This window comes from Nothobranchius furzeri, chromosome 16, assembly GCF_043380555.1.
Source record: "Nothobranchius furzeri strain GRZ-AD chromosome 16, NfurGRZ-RIMD1, whole genome shotgun sequence".
Lineage (NCBI taxonomy): Eukaryota > Metazoa > Chordata > Actinopteri > Cyprinodontiformes > Nothobranchiidae > Nothobranchius > Nothobranchius furzeri.
Window position 1 is genome coordinate 54,432,159 of NC_091756.1, and position 19,069 is coordinate 54,451,227.

The 19,069-nt window shown below is 44.6% G+C and overlaps 1 protein-coding gene across 18 annotated transcripts in view; it reads right to left on the reverse strand.

Annotated features, from left to right (window-relative positions):
• Nucleotides 1-19,069, reverse strand: part of srcin1b (SRC kinase signaling inhibitor 1b) — a 185,385-nt gene that overhangs the window by 118,377 nt on the left and 47,939 nt on the right. For 14 of the 18 annotated variants that reach the window (XM_054749529.2, XM_054749534.2, XM_054749528.2 and 11 more), the window contains one exon: nt 8,623-8,930. In XM_054749529.2, coding sequence (XP_054605504.1) covers nt 8,623-8,930 — 308 coding nt within the window. Of the gene's footprint in view, nt 1-4,590; nt 4,665-4,731; nt 5,227-8,622; nt 8,931-19,069 lie in introns of those variants that run through there. The other 4 variants (XM_015962193.3, XM_054749543.2, XM_054749542.2 and 1 more) reach the window with 3 other exon arrangements.

Here is a 19,069-nt window from a genome sequence, read left to right on the forward strand (position 1 = left end):
ATAGCGTTCTGATGCTGTTTTTTCTAATAAGAACTAAAGTTTAATTGCAAAACATCATTTTTCACTCAGACACCTTTTCTCTCCCTGAAGCAATCTCAGACACCTGCATGCACGCATTCATAATTCCATTATTCTCAAATCTTAGCACATCCAACACAAGGTCTATTTGTGCAAACTTAAAATATCAACTGTTAAAGATTGTCCAACAAGGTTGCCAACGTTGATTATTTTTCCTATGATTGTCATTTCAAATCGTTAGTTTAAATTGAAGAATTAAAACTCTTAAAATTTAAACTTGTCTTTTCATTGAACTGAAACACAGAAAAACGGATATGGTCGTCAGTTTATCGATGAAAACAACCTTTGAGTCTTCTTATCTCTATAACATTTGGTTATTAATTTGTAAAAATTAATATTCCAGATTATTATGTAGAATGGTTCCACTTTCATAAAAGAGCCAACAACCATTACGCTACAAGATGAAAAGGCTAAAACCACCAGGTGCCCGATTCAGGAAAAAAAAAAAAAAAAAGAGGAGAAAGATAAAGGTATGTACGCTCTCATGATGCATGTTTTCAATTTTTTGAACCAGTTAACTGGGATTTTAACGGTTAAATTCGGTCAACTAATTGCTAACAGAGCTAATAGGGCTGAAATATTGAAACGAATATTCAAATGGTTCGAAAAAATTCCTTGAATCGTTTTTTACTGATTCAAACTAGGATTTGTTAAATGCTCGCTGCAGCCTGTGGCCTGAACGAACAACAACAAACACATGTTGATCATGTTCACATAATAATAATAAAACAACTCCACAAGCAGAAGAAAACTCCCCAGTCACCACTAACTATCCTGTTTTTTTATTGCAGATGGCTGCACTGATTATTTTTACATTATTTGTTCTGTAAAAGTTGGCATTTTTGGTAGTCTACAGTTTTTTATGTCAGTTTAAATTACAATTTCAGAGGCAATTCTAAAATATTATGGATCATGATAAAGATCTATTGGAGATCTACCCCAACCTTTGGACTGCTCTGCCAGTCACTGTGGCTCAAGCTGAGAGGAGCTTTTCAAAACTTGGGGGGGCTCAAAGGGGGCCTCGCCCGGGGAGTAATTCCATGTAGAACCGCCACTGACAGGAAGAGTCTTTCCTCCGTGTGATAGGGGCTGAGCCAGTGGGGTTATAGGGAATGTATCTGGGAAGGAGAGAGTCCTTTTGGAATAACCAGACTAGTGGAAGTCTGTGTGTTTCCTGAATCATCCCTCTGCTTTTTGCTACCGAATCATTGTCACTGGGGTATAAATGTATTTATTTTAAAGCATATATCAAACGACCCTTCCCTGGGAAATAAAGAGCCAGATAAGAGGGTCTGCCCAGATACAGGGTATCTGCAGGTGTAAGGGAGCCAAATTTAAGACTTTTTAAGACCTTTTTTAAGGCCACTTTGACCAAATTTAAGCTATTTTTAAAATTAAATCTAAGCTATAATTTCCAGCTATTGCCTGGAACCAGTGCTAACCACGTGGTGAACGTGGGATTAGCCATCCAGTTACCATTAAGCTTGCACTTCCCCATGGCGCAAGCTCCCACTAGCTTAATCAGCTAATGTGCTCATCTAAAAATAGCCCCCTTTCACAACCAGCTGAATGTGTATGGTTCCGTTTACACCAACATCGTACACACAAAAAAAAAAATGCTGAACACAAACTAGAAATTCATGAAAATTTTATAGAAAAAAGAACCTTGTTTTTTGGGTCTTTGGTCATTTAAGACCTTTGGAAACTGTATTTAATGATTATTTGTAATTTTTAAGGATTTTTAGGGCCTTAAATTTGGAAAAGCTAATTTAAGACTTTTTAAGACTTTTTAAGGACCCGCGGATACCCTGCAGATAGCAGCCAGGGATGGATCAATCCCTGTGGATTCAGAACCTAATCATTGGAAATTTAACTTACTAGGAGAATCAGTGTAAATGAAATATACTTTGATCATGCAACAGTAAATATATCTTTCTATTTGTTATTCACACTATCTGACCTGTAAATTTTTACACGTATGTAATTTTGTATTTGTTTATATATTCAAATATGTATGCATTAATTAGGGGTTGTTTTTTTTAAGTCTTTGTTGTTTGAAATTTTCCAGACTGAAGCTGTCTGTGTTATTTGATGGTTTCTTATTAAGACACATCAATGATTAAAACAATTTATTTGCTGCACGAGGCTAGAAAACATGCAAAACACATATTTTCTTACACTGCAATGAAGTGATGACGGTATTGGTTGCAATAAATCCAAATGTTCCTCCTCCCTGTTTGCATTTTGGTGTTTTAGCTTCTCATTTACAGGTCAGACTTAAAACAATTAGAATCTGGTGAAAAAGTTCATTAATGTCAGTAATTTAACTTTAAAAGAGAAACTAACACATGATACAGACTCATTACATGCAAAGCCAGATATAACAGCCTTTATTTATTATAACTGTGATGATTTTGGCTTACAGCTGATGAAAACCCCACATTCAATATCTCAGAAAACTAGAATATTGTTCAAAGTCAGGGGCGGATTAAGGACTGAAGAACATCCGGGGCTTAACACACGCACACACGTGACACGCACTAGTCAACATCATTTATGTCTTGTACCACATAATTTTTAATCTGAAGCTACATATTAAGCATTTTCAGGGCAGAGTATTGTTCCTGTTAGTGTTTAGTGTGAGATGATAGTAAATATTCCCTTTCTTTCTCCATCAACTTTACCTGATAGTAAGCTAACTTTAGGCAAACCAGCAGCACAACAAATATGTTCAAATAAGACTCACAAACCTGAGTCAACACCAGTCTCATCAAAGCTGGGGTTCTGTCGCCGTACTTTTGGTCTAAAAAACGTCCTTATGTCCATCTTCACTCATGCGTTTCAGGCAGAGACTGTAGAAGAAGCCGGCTGCTGAAGGGCTTCTTCTTCAGTGGTGGAGGCTCAGGCAGGCTGTATACAAACTACCGCCAGCTGCTCCCTCTCTGTTGGACTTTGGTACTGCATGTTGCTTCCGCGATTTAGATCCGGGGCTTTCTATGAAACATCCGGGGCTTCAGCCCAAGTAGCCAGGCCTAACGCCGCCCCTGTTCAAAGTGTCACACTCTAATCATTTAATGAATGAAGAACACCTGGAGAGGGTTCCTGAGCATTTAGATGGTCTCTCAGTCTAATATGGATTACAGAAATAAATGGACTTTTACATCATATTCTCATTTTTTGAGATTTACCCATAAACCATCTCTTAACTGAAGCAGTTCTTCACAAGACAGATTTTATTTTTGCTCTTTTTCTTTTTACCTTTGTCTAAACTGCTAAAACCAAACATCATTGGGGGGACGTTGTGTCGGACTCTTGCCATTTTGGGTAAAACTAAAAATGATCTTAAAGCTCTTTACATTACTATAACCTGACGAACTGTGCAGAGGTCTGGGGAAATACATACGAGACAAATTTACAACCAATTAACATAATGCAAAATAGAGCAATTAGATTTATAAGTCAAGCAGGACATAGAGACCATACTCATCAACTCTTTATAAAGTCAGGATTAATGAAATTTCCAGATTTGGCTCGGTTTAAAACAGCTCAAATCTGTTTCAAAGCAACACACAACCAACTTCCACTCAAAATAAACAAACTGTTTGGAGAAAGGGAAGGAGGGTACCCTTTAATGCCGCTTGTGCCTTTACATCCTGTCAGAACAACATTAAAGAGTTGATGCATTTCAATAGCGGGTGTAAAATTATGAATGTTTGTTTGATTAATTATTCATTCCAGATCATCTAGAATCAGCCATGCCAACCAGAGTCAGAGGGGTGTAGCAGAAACTAATTTCTTCAAACCTTTGGTCAGAGTGAAACGTAACATGGTGGGGGATTATTTCTAGATGTGAAGTAATAACCTCACTAACTACAGACGGTTTCAAACTTTTAGCTGTGAAGACGTTCCACGCTACTGCTTCGTCATCACAAGCAGACACCGGGGAGAATCCCATTATTGTTATCAGATGTCTTCCAGGTTCTTCTCACAATTACTGCAACAGAAACAAACACCTAATAATGGTGAAGTCAAGCACCCCTTGTGTTATGATCCTTCACATTTCTTGGCAGCTGCTCAGACCCGCTCGCTTCGTCTCCTCAAACTAGAAAAGAAAAATCACATCCCTGAACGATGAACCAACAACGCACCAACCAGCGGACATGCTGGGGGACATAAACCCGTTTCCCCTAACACACACACACACACACACACACACACACACCGACTCAGTGATTACTGCCTTTAATGTCTTTCGGTCGGTTAAGCTGAAATCCCAGAGCAAACACAGAGCCAGTATTTCTGGAGGTGGAGGTAAAACAAGAAGACCTGCATGCCTGACCTGCATGTTGAGTAGCCATCTTTGTGCCCACCCTCATCAGCAACTGTCCATCATGCTACAGACACACCAAGGCGCACACACACACGCGCACACACACACACACACACACACACACACACACACACACACACACACACTAATAAATACAAATGACTGCGGCAGCGGTGACACACCTGACCATCACCTGCCCACATAGATGCAAATGGAGCCCTCCCCTGAAAACAGATGAATGATCTTCAGGTCTGAGTGAATTCATCTTCAGCTCAAACACGATGAAGATGAAGATGCAGGTGAACTGATGTTTATTACCCCACCTTCCACAGAGCACCATACAGGACCACGAAAGCCTCCGCTGAGGAAGAAACCCGTGACTAAAGAGTTACCGTGTCCTCTCAGTGACTGATCATCTTCAGCCTCCACGTGCCTGCCTCCTCTTCCTCCCCTCTCTCCATTTTTCCTTCCCACTGCGGCTCGGTGGATTTCCCGCGCCCAGAGGAGCTGGCAGAGTCCCCCTTGCTGATTCCTGTAGTCGCGCCTGAGAGGCTGTGAGCACGTCGTCCTGCCCCTCCTCCTCCTGCTCCTGTCTGTCACCCTCTATCTCCCATCCATCCCTCACACAAACGGTGAAGAAGCCCTTCCTCCCTCCATCCTTACCACTGTTTCCTCACTCGGTACAGTGTGTTCATTGCCAGTTGTATGATATCACTCGCATTCCTTATAAGGAAAGCAGCGAGTTGCCATGACGACAGGAGACTCCACCTGTTTCTCCACCTCTTAGTCTCCCACCTTCTTCCGTCGGGATAAGCATGTTTTGGAAGAGTGGGAGGAGAGGAAGAGGAAGCAGACCGAGACAAGATGGACTGAAGCCAGAGACGGAGGAGAGCGAGGTTTAAAGGTTAAGTTTGATATTTAGGAAGATTTATGAATAAAAACCCAACGAAAGAGTGAGAGATGGATAAGAAAATGATTTATGTGTGAACAGACTAGAGGATTAGAACAACGACCTCTTTAAAACAGACACAATGGCACATTTATGGTTCAAAGGTCGATTTACGTAAAACTCCACCAAGTGTTTAACTTCAGACTGAATTTACTTCATTTAATAATAATAATAATAATAATAATAATCATGGATTAGATATAGGAAGCACTTTTCTAGGCACTCAAAGAAATTTCCACTATTCACACATTCACACACTGCGGGTGATGGTAAGCTACTGTGTGTGTGTGTGTGTGTGTGTGTGCGTGTGTGCGTGTGTGTGTGTGTGTGTGTGTGTGTGTGTGTGTGTGTGTGTGTGTGTGTGTGTGTGTGTGTGTGTGTGTGTGAAATATTTATTCCTCCTATCATGGTTCTCCACTCCGTTTTTTCACTAAAACATACAAGCAGAGAAATGTTACAGAGAATCTGCTCTGGTCTCTAAATAAATATCTGTTTTCCGGGGGGGGGGGGGCTCTAGCTCTCCTGTTTCAGGAAACAAGTCAGACAGAGAAGTGGGGAAGTGGAAAGCATTTTGAGTCTGTCTAATTAGTATTCTTCATTTGCAAATATCTTGCTTCTGATTGGCTAACGGCACAGCATCTCCACCACTGACTCCATTTTCTCTGCAACGTTGATGTTTTATCTTCACAAATAACACAAGTCTGAAGGAGTTATGCTGTGTGGTGGAGTTACTCATGCTAATGATTAGCTTCATCTAGCTGAAACCATATTTGTCAAGTCTTTTGTTTTGGCCAGGAAACTCCCGTATTTGACCCCTCTTTCCCATCCTCTTCCCGTATTTGTATTTTTCTGTAATTTACTCGGGGAAACTACTAAGGAGACCTGAGGGAGATGAAACCCGCTCCCCCTCCATTCCATCGATCTGACCCTAACCCACATAACTTGACAGGTATACCCCAAAAGCATCTCTCCTGGATGCTAAACCAACAACAGACTTCCCAGTCACGAGTCAAGGTGAGTCCATGAACGCTACTTTTCCATGTAACGTAGATCTTTGTGGCTTTTCCAAAGCGACCGTTTCACCATCTTTTGGCGGCTAATGCAGGAAACGGGTAGAAGACTATTTTCACGTAAAACTGGCATGTTAAACTGAAAAAAAAGCATTACACGTTTCTGTTACGGCTACTAGGGGTTGCATGACTTGATTTTTTTTAAAGTTGACAGTCAAGTAATGAAAATCGAGTCGACTTCGACTAGTCATTGATGACGTCATACACCTGAAGCGGCACGGGGGGTGGGGGGGTGGGGGTCGGTAGGTTCGCTGGAGTTTTTGACAATTAAAATTGCGTCCACATTTTCAAAGTTAAACACATTTCTTTTAACAACGGTAGTTTCTGCTTCAGCCCTCTCCCCCTCCCCCTGCGCAGCAGCCGCAAACTCACTGATGCGCCTGCAGCCTCTCAGAGTTCCTGCTGCTCTAAACATTAAAATAATTATTTCATTTTCTGTTCCTCACTTCTGATTACCTTCAATGGTGTCTGTTTGTTGCAACCAGCAGGTACAAAAACTAACTTGTTTTTATTCGACTATTTTTCTGTCCTGTCTGTTTATTATCTTCCTGTATCTCCTCTCAGTCCTAAAGAAAAACTGCTACCTGGATTTATTTATATTCACCTCATGAGTTACCTTTGAACTGCAGTTCTAAACGATCTACCGACCGCTAAAACAGAGGAGTGCCGCTGCTCGCCGGCCGACTACAACGGGACCGTTTTTGCTGCGGAGTTCGTGGCGGAGCGGAGATAGTGGAATTTTGGGGGTGCGTCACCGGAGGACAAAACAGGTGATGCGCCTCGCTCTGCAGCAGCGAAACACATCAGGCACAAATAACAGACAGAAAACATTAAAGGAAATGAGCCGACATGAACGATCGCGTGTTTAATTTGTTTTTGAGGTGGTGAAACCTGATTTGGCGGTGCTCAGGACGCAGATGTCTGGAGCGCGTCATCGATCAGAGCTTTGCATGCGCAAACTGGTTAAGATTAGGATGGGGGTGAGGGGAAGGTTAAATTGCAAGAGGGAAAAGGTCACAGTTTGGTTAAATGTCCGTTTTACCGCCGGTGTCAGTACCGACGCTCTGGCACAGTGCGTCGCGTCCGCCTCCCGACGCAGGGGCTCATCACCTGCTGTCTTTTCCGAGGACTGCATCTCGTCAGTCATTATCACGTGACAGCGACTAGTCGATGACAGGCATAAGAAGTCACTACAGAGCCGTGAAGTCGACTAGTCGACTAGTTCATACAACCCCTAACAGTTACCAGCCTTGCCAGTGAGACGCAGGAGCCAGGATCACCCAGCCCTGGTGATCAGCTGCTGAGGAGCACAGCTGAGTAAAAAGGCTGTGCCTTCAGCAGACTGGGAGGCAGCAGTGCGGGGGTTCTGCTGCCCTCTTGGCCTCATTTTGTTTTCAACCCTTTTGTTTGGGATGAGTTTTAACTTTTAAAGTTTTAACTCTTAAAGTTTTAACTCTGAGTTGAGGAGTTGAAAGGAAAAAACTCTGAGTGATCCATAGGGATCTTTGGTTGATGTCAACTTAGTTGACTCTGTTTTAAGGTTAACTCTGCTTTAGTTTTTAGACTTTTATCAACTCCGTTGTGTTTTTAAAACACCTTCAGTTTAGGTAAAACTTTTAATACAGTTTAAACCAGGTGTTTTATACAGTTGATAAGTTTTCTTTTAACTGTTAACCTTATAGTGAAATTTTTGTTTTGCATTATTTTAATAACGCTCGCCATCTGTTTGCACTTGTTTTTAGAACCTTTTATAACAATTAAACCCATTTTATCTCCACTGTTGCATTTCTTATGTTACCCCCTCCTTTACGTTTTTACATCTCCTGTCGGGGACGTAAGAGTTTCTCTGTGAACCTCGTCTTCACAGGAAGTCTGATTAAGGTGTCCTTCCCCATGTTTTCTGAAAGTTTTCCAGCCTCACTTCTGTCAGTGTGTCCCAGGGCAGCCGTGCAGTTTATCACCGCCAGGGTGTGAATGTGCATCTGAGGGTGAATGACTGTAAAGCACCTTGAGGGGGTTCCAGGACTAAGGCTTTATAAAAATACAAACCTATAAACATGCTATTAAAAAGTGAGACCCAGTTAAACCTCAGCTTTTCCTTTGTTTGATGTGTGTGAGTGTTAGCATCGTGTCTCTTTGACCCGTGTTCTGGTTGTTGAATAGAAAACAGCATCAGATAAGTCTGAGTCAAGTACCTGCCGCCCGGCTACAGCGGAGCCCTGAGACAAGCCACCAGGACTGTTGGAGTATTTGTTCTTCTGCAGGTCCATCAGGGCATCTCGCTGCCGTTCGATGTCCGCCTTGTGGATGCTGTTCAGGGCCTCCAGGCTTTTAGCAGCCACAGAGTTGTGCCGGCGGTCCAGCGAGGATGACATGAAGCCTCCATTGCTGTTGTCCTGGAAGCGCCGTGCCCCTCGGCCACCGCTGGCAGCCAGGGTGTGGAAGTCCCGCGGAAACTCGGCATCACCGGCAGAGATCATGGGATCCTTTCTCTTCTCTCGACCTGGGCGTGGAGAGATTGGAAATCAGAACAGGAAACTTCTCAAACTTTAAACGCTTTTAATTGGTGTTATTTTTATTTATTTATTTATTTTTATCAAGACAAAACAAGACCGCAGTTAAGAAATCACCGTAGAGAGTCGGCTCAACTTAATCATTCATTCACTTGTTCACTTATATTTTCGGAGGATGAAAAACCATTCGAGATGACCCATCTAGTTTTCACATGGTCCCCTTTGACGCTGATAAAATAAAGGAAAACACGTTTTCAGCAACGTTTCTGTGAGAAAAATAATATTTTTAATGAAATAATGATACGTTTTTAAGAAAAGTGAAATGCCAAATATTAAGGACGAATTCTGTAACTAAAATCTCCCAAAGGAGAATTCATGTGGAACTCGGATGTGTCCTTAGAAATCAGGAGACCTCAACTAAATTTGTTCAAAGGCCAGAGTGTTCTTCCAGCAGACGCCATAAGGGCCCGATGCTGTTCTAAAATAATGTTCAAGTTTTATTGTATCTTACTTTATTAATGTTTAAAATTGATTTGTTTTCCATGTAAACACACACACACACACACACACACACACACACACACACACTGACTCAGTGATTGCTGCCTATAATGTCTCACGGTCGGTTTTGATTGTAGTTTTAATGTGTTTGGAGAACATAATTATTGATATTTGGGACATGAATGTTGCTGCTTAACTTCAAAGTCCCCCAGTTGGGGGGCGTTCGGGCACAAAGGTCCGGAGGACCAGATGTGGCCCATGGGCTGCCAGTTGAGGCTCACCGTTTTAAAGCTTCTTATTATTCATTAAATTATCTGTAATTGCTAGTGATGAAAATAACTTCATCATATTAATAAAGATAATGATCCTTTACTTTTAAATGCACATTTACTCAATAAGGAAATAAAATACTCAATTTAACTTAACACTTCTATTTACATTCCTTTTCCTCTGTGAGGAAACTGCTCCCTAAAGATGACAAATATTTACCTCGCTGAGGAACGCATCAGGCTGAGAACCAGATGTGATGTTAGATAATCACCCAACACCTCGCTGAACACCACTAATGGCTTCTACTCCAAGGCAGTCAAAGCAGCAGCAGGATGACTAATGATGATCTGACAGAACCTGTGATCACGGAGGAAAACCCCTAATCCTAACCCATCCTCAAGAAACGCTGAACTCCAAAACATCAGCAAGAAAATGTTTTCTGTCTTCTGGTTGGCTGAACACACACTGTCTTATACACACAAGTTAGAAACCAAAACACACACACCTCCAGCAAAATACTACCTCCCCCCCTCCCCCAATGAAAATGTGGGGAACATCTGTCTATTCCAACAACTCCAGCTGTCTCGGAACCCCGAGGTGAAAGAACAGAGGTGTGAGAAAACCTTCAGGACCAGAGAACCTCCTCATGCACGAAAGAATCAGGAAATCGACAAAAATGGGAATGTTGGTCCCTGGCCTACAGTGACCAATGACACACACACACACACACACACACACACACACACACACACACACACACACACACACACACACACACACACACACACATGCTCACAAACCATCAGAGGCAAGTCCTGACAGGCAACAGAAGAACTATGAACTATTTTGTTATGAAGCACAAAAATGTTTTCCTCAAGAACATTTTTGAATAATTTGTCAAAATGAAGATTTAAGATTTTACCAGAGTTTGCAGGTAGCAGCACTCCGAGGTACCAGGGTTCCTTTTCATTTCTAATCCATTGAATCTACAAGTGCCGGTCATTAAATTAGAGTATCATGACGACGTTGATCTATTTCAGTAATTTCATTTAACTGAAGCTGTATATTAGATTTATTCATTACACATAGACTGAAATATTTCTAATGTTTATTTCTTTTCATTTTGATGATTATAACTGATGAAAATCCCAAATTTAGTATCTCATAATATAGCCAAGCGGGGTGCAGCAGTGGCAGTTGCCGAGGCAAAATCTCGGGCGTGGGAGGAGTTTGGTGAGGCCATGGAGAAAGACTATCGATCGGCTCCAAAGAGGTTCTGGCAAACTGTCCGGCGCCTCAGGAGAGGAAGGCAGCAACTCGCTCACACTGTTTACAGTGGGCATGGGGAGCTGCTGACGTCAACTGGGGCTATAGTCGGACGGTGGAAGGAATACTTTGAGGAGCTCCTCAATCCCACCAATGCGCATTCCGAGGAGGAACCAGAGCTGGGAGGCCTGGGGATGGACTGTCCGATCTCGGGGGCAGAAGTTGCTGAGGTAGTCAAACAACTACACAGCGGCGGAGCCCCGGGGGCGGATGAGGTTCGTCCTGGGTATCTCAAGGCTATGGATGTTGTAGGGCTGTCATGGTTGACACGTCTCTACAACATTGCGTGGTCATCGGGGGCAGTTCCTAGGGAGTGGCAGACCGGGGTGGTGGTCCCCATCTTTAAGAAGGGTGACCTGAGGGTGTGTTCCAACTATAGGGGGATCACACTCCTCAGCCTCCCTGGAAAGGTCTACTCCAAGGTATTGGAGAGGAGGGTCCGATCGATAGTTGAATCTCAGATAGAGGAGGAGCAATGTGGTTTTCGTCCTGGCCGTGGAACTGTGGACCAGCTCTATACCCTTGCAAGGGTGATGGAGGGGGCATGGGAGTTTGCCCAACCAATCCACATGTGCTTTGTGGATTTGGAGAAGGCTTATGACCGTGTCCCCAGGGGCACCCTGTGGGGGACGCTCCAGGAGTATGGGGTGGGCGGCTCTCTGTTAAGGGCCATTCAGTCCCTTTACCAGAGGAGCGTGAGTTTGGTCCGCATAGCCGGTAGTAAGTCGGACCTGTTCCCAGTGAGGGTTGGACTCCGCCAGGGCTGCCCTTTGTCACCGGTTCTGTTCATCACTTTTATGGACAGAATTTCTAGATGCAGCCGTGGTGTGGAGTGTGTCAAGTTTGGTGGCAGGAGAATCTCGTCTCTGCTTTTTGCGGATGATGTGGTCCTCCTAGCTTCATCCAGCTCTGACCTTCAGCTCTTGCTGGGTAGGTTCGCGGCCGAATGTGAAGCGGCTGGGATGAGGATCAGCACCTCCAAATCTGAGACCATGGTTCTCGACCGGAAAAGGGTGGCTTGCCACCTCCGGGTCGGGGGAGAGGTCCTACCTCAAGTGGAGGAGTTTAAGTATCTCGGGGTCTTGTTCACGAGTGAGGGTAGGAGGGATCGGGAGATCGACAGGCGGATTGGTTCGGCGTCTGCAGTGATGCGGACGCTGAGCCGATCTGTCGTGGGGAAGAGGGAGCTGAGCCAGAAAGCCAGGCTCTCGATTTACCGGTCGATCTACGTCCCAATCCTCACCTATGGTCATGAGCTTTGGGTAATGACCGAAAGAACGAGATCGCGGATACAAGCGGCCAAAATGAGTTTCCTCCGTAGGGTGGCCGGGCTCAGCCTTAGAGATAGGGTGAGGAGCTCGGACATTCGGGAGGGACTCGGAGTAGAACCGCTGCTCCTCCGGATCGAAAGGAGCCAGTTGAGGTGGTTTGGGCATCTGGTCAGGATGCCTCCTGGACGCCTCCCCGGGGAGGTGTTTCGGGCATGTCCTGCCGGCAGAAGGCCCCCGGGTCGACCCAGGACACGTTGGAGAGGTTACATCTCCAATATGGTCCGGGAACGCCTTGGGGTCCTGCCGGAGGAGCTGGTGGACAAGGCCGGGGAGAGGACGGCCTGGAGCTCCCTAGTTGGGATGCTGCCCCCGCGACCCGGACCCGGATAAGCGGAGGAAGACGAGACGAGACGAGAGACGAGATAATATAATATCAATTAAGACCAATGCAAAAAAAAAAAAGGAATTTTAGAAATGTTTGCAAACTGAAAAGTATGAACATGTAACACAGTATTTAGTTGGGGCTCCTTTGGCCTGGATTACTGCAGCTACAGCGTGGCATGGAGTCCATCGGTCTGTAGCACTGCTGACGTGTTAGGAGAGACCATGTTGCTCTGATAGTGGCCTTCAGCTCTTCTGAATTGTTGGATCTGACGTACTGCATCTTCCTCTTCGCAATACCCCATAGATTTTCTATGTGGATAAGGTCAGGGTGGGCTGCGCAGTGGCGCAGTGGTTAGAGCTGTTGCCTTGCAGCAAGAAGGTCCTGGGTTCACTTCCCAGCCTGGGATCTTTCTGCATGGAAGTTGCATGTTCTACCTGTGCATGCGTGGGTTCTCTCCGGGTACTCCGGCTTCCTCCCACAGTCCAAAACCATGACTGTTAGGTTGGTTGGTCTGTCTAAACTGTCCTTAGGTGTGTGTGCATGGTTGTTTGTCCTGTGTTGCCCTGCGATGGACTGGCTCTCTGTCCAGGGTGTACCCCGCCTAATTGCCTGTTGACTGCTGGAGATAGGCACCAGCCCCCTACGTGGACTACGCGGCTTCAGAAGATGGATGGATAAGGTCGGGGTAGTTTTCTGGCCAATCAAGAACAGGGACATCATGGTCATAACCCTCTCAGGCTCAAAATAAGTTTTTATGAAAGGACGAACAGCTAAGTCCTTCAGGGGTACTTCTGAGTTAAAAATGCTCATGAAATACGTATGTGGAGTAACCAGGTAGGTAGGTTTTAAAGTTGCAAATCTGCAACGCCTGCCTCCAGAGGGTTAAACCTCTGGTAGCTTTGGTGCTGTGTGCAGGTACCAAGTCGTGTTAGAAAATGAAATCTGCATCTCCATGAAGCTGGTAAGCAGCAGGAAGCATGAAGTGCTCTACAACTTCCTGGTAGATGGGTGCATTGACCTTGGACCTCAGAAAACACAATGGACCAACACCAGCAGATGGCATGGCACCCCAAACCATCACTGACTGTGGAAGCTTTACACTGGACCTCAATCGATGAGGATTCTGTCCCTCTCCTCTCTTCCTCCAGACTCTGGGACCTTGATTTCCAAAGAAAATGCAAAATTGACCTTCATCAGAGAGAACATAACTCTGGACCACTCAGCAGCAACCCAGTCCTTTTAGTCTTTAGCCCAGGGGAGATGCTTCTGATGCTGTCTCTTGTTCCAGAGTGGTTGAACACAATGAAGGCGACAGCTGAAACTAACACGTTCTCGTACCCGTGCAGTTATCACTATTATTGTACACTTTTCTCTACCACATCTTGTCCTTTCCTTCTCCTCTCTATTAATGTGCTTGGACGCAAAGCTCTGTGGACAGCCAGTCTCTTTAGTAATGACCTTTTGTGTCCTGCCCTCCTTGTGCAAAATGCCAATGGTCATCTTTTGGACAACAGTCAAGCCACTAGTCTTCCCCATTAAACATCTTTTGCACATTCCTTCTGTGTGCTTTTTTTCCTAACTGCATTACTTGGTTCTTTTTCCAACATTGCAAAATAGTTGTTTTACCTTGTACATGGATCATGAACACCGAACAACAAAAATACAAAAGATGGGCTAAGGAAGCTATAAAAATAAGACGTGGACACACAACCATGAACAGAGATGATGGGTTCTACACATTGGATCATGAGGGGAGCATGGGCAGCAGAGGGCGACGGATAAATGGAGCGGGAAGTGATGCAGACAACAGTGGCGAGCTCTGAGGAAGGCTACAGCGTTAGCCAAAATGTCAGCAAAAACAAGGTCACACAACTCTTTTGCTGTGTTGCAAAAAGAACCAAGTCCCAACAGAGTGGCCCACCAGTCTGAAGTTGCAAGTGGATGTTCTGGCCACAGGGGGCGATAGGTAAAGGGTCATTTTCAAACATACTGGCGCAAAAAAGGATTTTTAAAACATCAAACATCAAACATGCAGCACCTGATGACAGAGACAGACTGGTTGCAGCTGCTGGAGACGCCGACCCGGCTGACTCTGATGAGGACGTGACTCCAGCCGAATTCAGGCTGAGGATTGAGCAACTCCGTTTGGACGCTGAGGACAGAGCCCAGCGCAGACAGCTGGAGTTTGAGATGAGAAAGCTGGAACTGGAAGCTGATACAAAATTGCGGCTCCGCAAACTTGAACTTGAACACGAGGCTGTGAAGGCTGAGAAAGAGACATCTCCGGTGAGTTCCCCACCGCAAGACTCTTTTAATATCAGTAACTGCATGGCGTTGATGCCTGTTTTCAGGGAATCTGAGGTTGACTGCTACTTCTCTGCGTTTGAACGCATCGCAACGGCGCTTAATTGGCCGCGGGATGTGTGGCCTCTTCTGCTGCAGTGCAGATTCACAGGTAAAGCCTCCGAGGTTGTAGCCGCTCTCTCTGTCTCGGATAGCAATAATTATGACACCGTTAAAACTGTAGTTTTACAGGCATATGAGTTGGTGCCAGAAGCCTATCGCCAGAAATTCAGACTTTCCAGGAAAAACTCTGCACAGACACACATAGAGTTTGCTCGAGTAAAAACGGTTCTATTCGATAAATGGTGTAATTCCTCCAAGGTAAAAGACTTTGCTACTTTGCGTGAGCTCCTGCTCCTTGAGGAATTTAAACGCTGCATCCCTGATAAAGTGGTTCAGTATGTAAACGAGCAGAAGGTGACGTCATTGTCTGCTGCAGCGCAGCTCGCGGATGAGTTTGTGTTAACTCACAGGGTGAACTTTGATCCCAACAGAAGACCCTCACCTGGGCCGTCTGCTGAGGCAGACATAACGAATGTCGTTCCTGAACCTGCTCTGTGTTTTTATTGTCACAAGCCTGGTCATGTCATAAAGGACTGTCCCATTCTCCAGGCCAAGAATGTAAGACAAGAACAGCCTGACAATGTTGAGGTTTTTACCTGTTCAGCCCATGTTACTGTTGGGGAACGGGATGTGGGATCCTGTTTTAAGCCATTTGTATTTTCTGGATTTGTTTCATTGTCGGCTGATGATAGGCCTGTACCGATAAAAATCCTGAGGGACACTGGGGCATCTCATTCTCTCATTCTGAGTTCGGCATTACCCTTTTCTGGAAGAAGTGCTTGTGGTTTTAAAGTAGTTGTTAAAGGGATTGCGCCCCCGTCCTTTCAGAGGCCTGTCCATCGTGTGTTTTTAACATCTGATCTCGTCACAGGATATTTTCACATTGCTGTCTGTCGCTCCCTACCAGTGGATGGCGTCGTTCTCCTGTTGGGAAATGACATCGCCGGGGACTTGGTGGTTCCACCTGCCTGGTCAAAACCTCAAGCTAAGGGAGTAGAAAACATGTCAGTTTCTACTCCTAATGGTCTCATTGCAGGAAACAAAAACACAGGCTCCTGTGAAATGGACAGACGTGCTGCTGAGCCTGAGCCGCCCGTGTTTGATGCTGGGTTTTGTGGACCAGCCAAAATAAAGAGGAAAAATAAAAAGAAACCATTATGATTTATCCATGAGTAGTGTACAGAGACCTTCGCTTTACAAATTCCGTGCTTTGGCCACTTATTAAGTAAGATGACAAGCAGCAAAGGCCCAGAAAAGACTTTGGTTTTGCCCAACCTGGAGAATGAGATGTAGCAGTGTTTGTTGTTTTGTTTTTGTACCCAAAGGTGTAGACCTTAGGCTTTATGGGGGGAAGTGTTACGGCTGGAGCCTTTTTGTGTTGTGATTTCATTTTTGTGCATTTTATGTTGCATCTGAGGAGCCTGCCTGCAGACTATGTTGGCTCACCCTTGCTCCTCCCTGCACCAGCTGAGCTGGGTTTTCATCAGCCGCAAATTGTTTAAAGGACCTGCTGGAGCTCCTCACCAATGGGGACAATAGTGCAGAGCTGCCTTTCCTCTGGTCTGTTGTCTCCCACTTAGAACTTCGATATTGTGCTCTTACTGTTTGAACCTGTTTTGGTAAAAGTGGAGTTAGATCCGTGGTGGTTAAAAGAATAATAGTCATCTTTTCTGAATTAAGAGAAAGTAAATAAAACCTTTGTTAATTTTCCTTTGTGTCACGCGTCCTCCATGTTACCCCAGGCCCCCTAGACACCTGGTTGTAACAAAGTTGCAAAGTATAGCATCCAAACCAAAAAGCCCAAAAAGTATGTTTAATAATATTATCATATTTAGTAGCAAAAACAGTCAACAACGTATCATTCATGTGGATTTATTTTTAATTTTTTTGGCTCTGATTGAGTGTGACGACTTTGATAGTCGTAAGGTGCCTGAGTTGGTTACACATGAGTTTTCTGAGAGGAGCAGAGCAGCATGCCAGAGTGTCTCCATGGAGTAAAATACAAAAGGTTAGAAAACAGAGACAGAGACAGGGAACATCCAGACAAGGTCTTGTCACTGTGATTTATGACAAGCCTTGAGCAAACTCCTTCAGTGTGTGTGTGTGTGTGTGTGTGTGTGTGTGTGTGAGTTGCATTGACGTGCTGAGCAGCTGTCTGCCTTAATTTGCAAATGAAATGTTCGTGGGTAGACAAAAATAAAAAGTCATAATAGAAACATAATAATTTTCTGCTCATTTACATAACATCTTATACAAATTTTCAAGTTTAAACATGATCAGGAACAGCTCATCATAGCCCTTATGCCACTCGTTAGGTCCAGCAGGAAGCCTCCACTATCTTGGGACACACCTTTCCAAGGAGGCTGGGGTGTGTTTGTGACACGCACCTCTGGGGACCACCACACAAGTCTGCCACTCCACAGGCACCACTCCCAGTGTCTATATGATGGTGTAGAGGCACATCAACCAAGACCATTCTGGGCCTGTTTCTGTTGTCAGAACTTCAGGGTAAATTCTGGGAGGGGCAACTTGACCAGCAGATAAGATGTCCTGGTCCTCTCAGCTGTTGTGTCTCCATACAAATTCATCTCTTTCAGGACTTTGCACAGACGTCAGCATATCACCACTGCTTCCGCGTTGAGTGAAGTCACTGATCAGCACCAACAAGCGTCCACAGAAACAATACTAACATTAAATGTTTTATTCTGTTGAAGTATATCATAATTTAATCCATTTGGAGAAGAAAGCTGCTGAGTGATATAAAATGTGGCATTCAATGACCAGAAGAAACACCCTTTATTTCGGCGCCCGGTGAGACAACAAAACCCTGTGAATCACGATGCTGGGGGAGGGAGTTCCTCTGCCTTTCTTTTATTTATTTTTGAGTAGGCTAACTTTCACGATGCTTTCGGATGTGGCAAAACGTAAAAAAAAAAAAAAAAAATGAAGAGGAACTAAAGAAGAGACAGCCGGGGGGCTTTACAGAAGTTTCTGTCGGGCTGCTCGGGCAGCCGTCCGACAGCTGTGAACATGCTGGAGTCAGCAGAGCCAGAGGCCGGGCCCAATTCAGACCCGGAGGAGACACGACCCGAAGACGCAGTGGAAGATGCGGCGGAAGACGATGTAGCGCCAACGCCGTCAACATCAACGCCTTCACAGAAGGACAAACTGGAAGAACAGCAGCCAGCCAGAAGTGAGCCCAATATAGTCTTACAGGAGCCTCTAGACCCAGACAGGGTATTAACAGGGCTGTTGCTAGCTATTTTGGTGCCCTAAGCACAAAGGCTTTGTGGTGCCCCCCCCCCTCCCCACACACACACACATACAGAAAAAACAACACAATAACACAGTATGTGCAAGCGCTTCACCTTAAATTTTCTTTAATTCTCTTGTATGCACAAACTGCTTATTATTTTCCAAAAAGTAGGATTGATATTTAGTGTGTGTGTGTGTGTGTGTGTGTGTGTGGGGGGGGGGGGGGGGGGGGGGTCATTTTGCCTTGGCCCCCAAAATGTCTTGAAACGGCCCTGGGTGTGTGACTGAGTTTTGAAGGTGATCTGAATTGTATCAAATGTATAAATATTGCATGTGTGTAACTTATTGTTTTATACAGGAAAAAACGTGTAGTGGAGATAAATCTACCTACATTTTACTTTTCAACACTTTGTTTTGTTTTCTTGTTTTTATTGAACTATTTTCCTGTCCTGTCTGTCTCTCATCTTCCTGCATCTCCTCTAAACTCTCCAGAAAATCTGTTGCCTGGATTCTTACTTTTTCACCTCATCAGTTACTTTTGAGCAGATCAAAGGGATCTGCTGACCGCAAAGCGGAGAGCGCGTTTTCGATGCTGCGTCAGTGAGGTGGAATCACCGCAGTGCAGGTGATGAGCTCTGCAGTAGCAGAGCGCCAGGCACAAATAAGACAGAAAGTGGAGAACATGAGTGGACATGAACGATCGTGTGCTAATTAT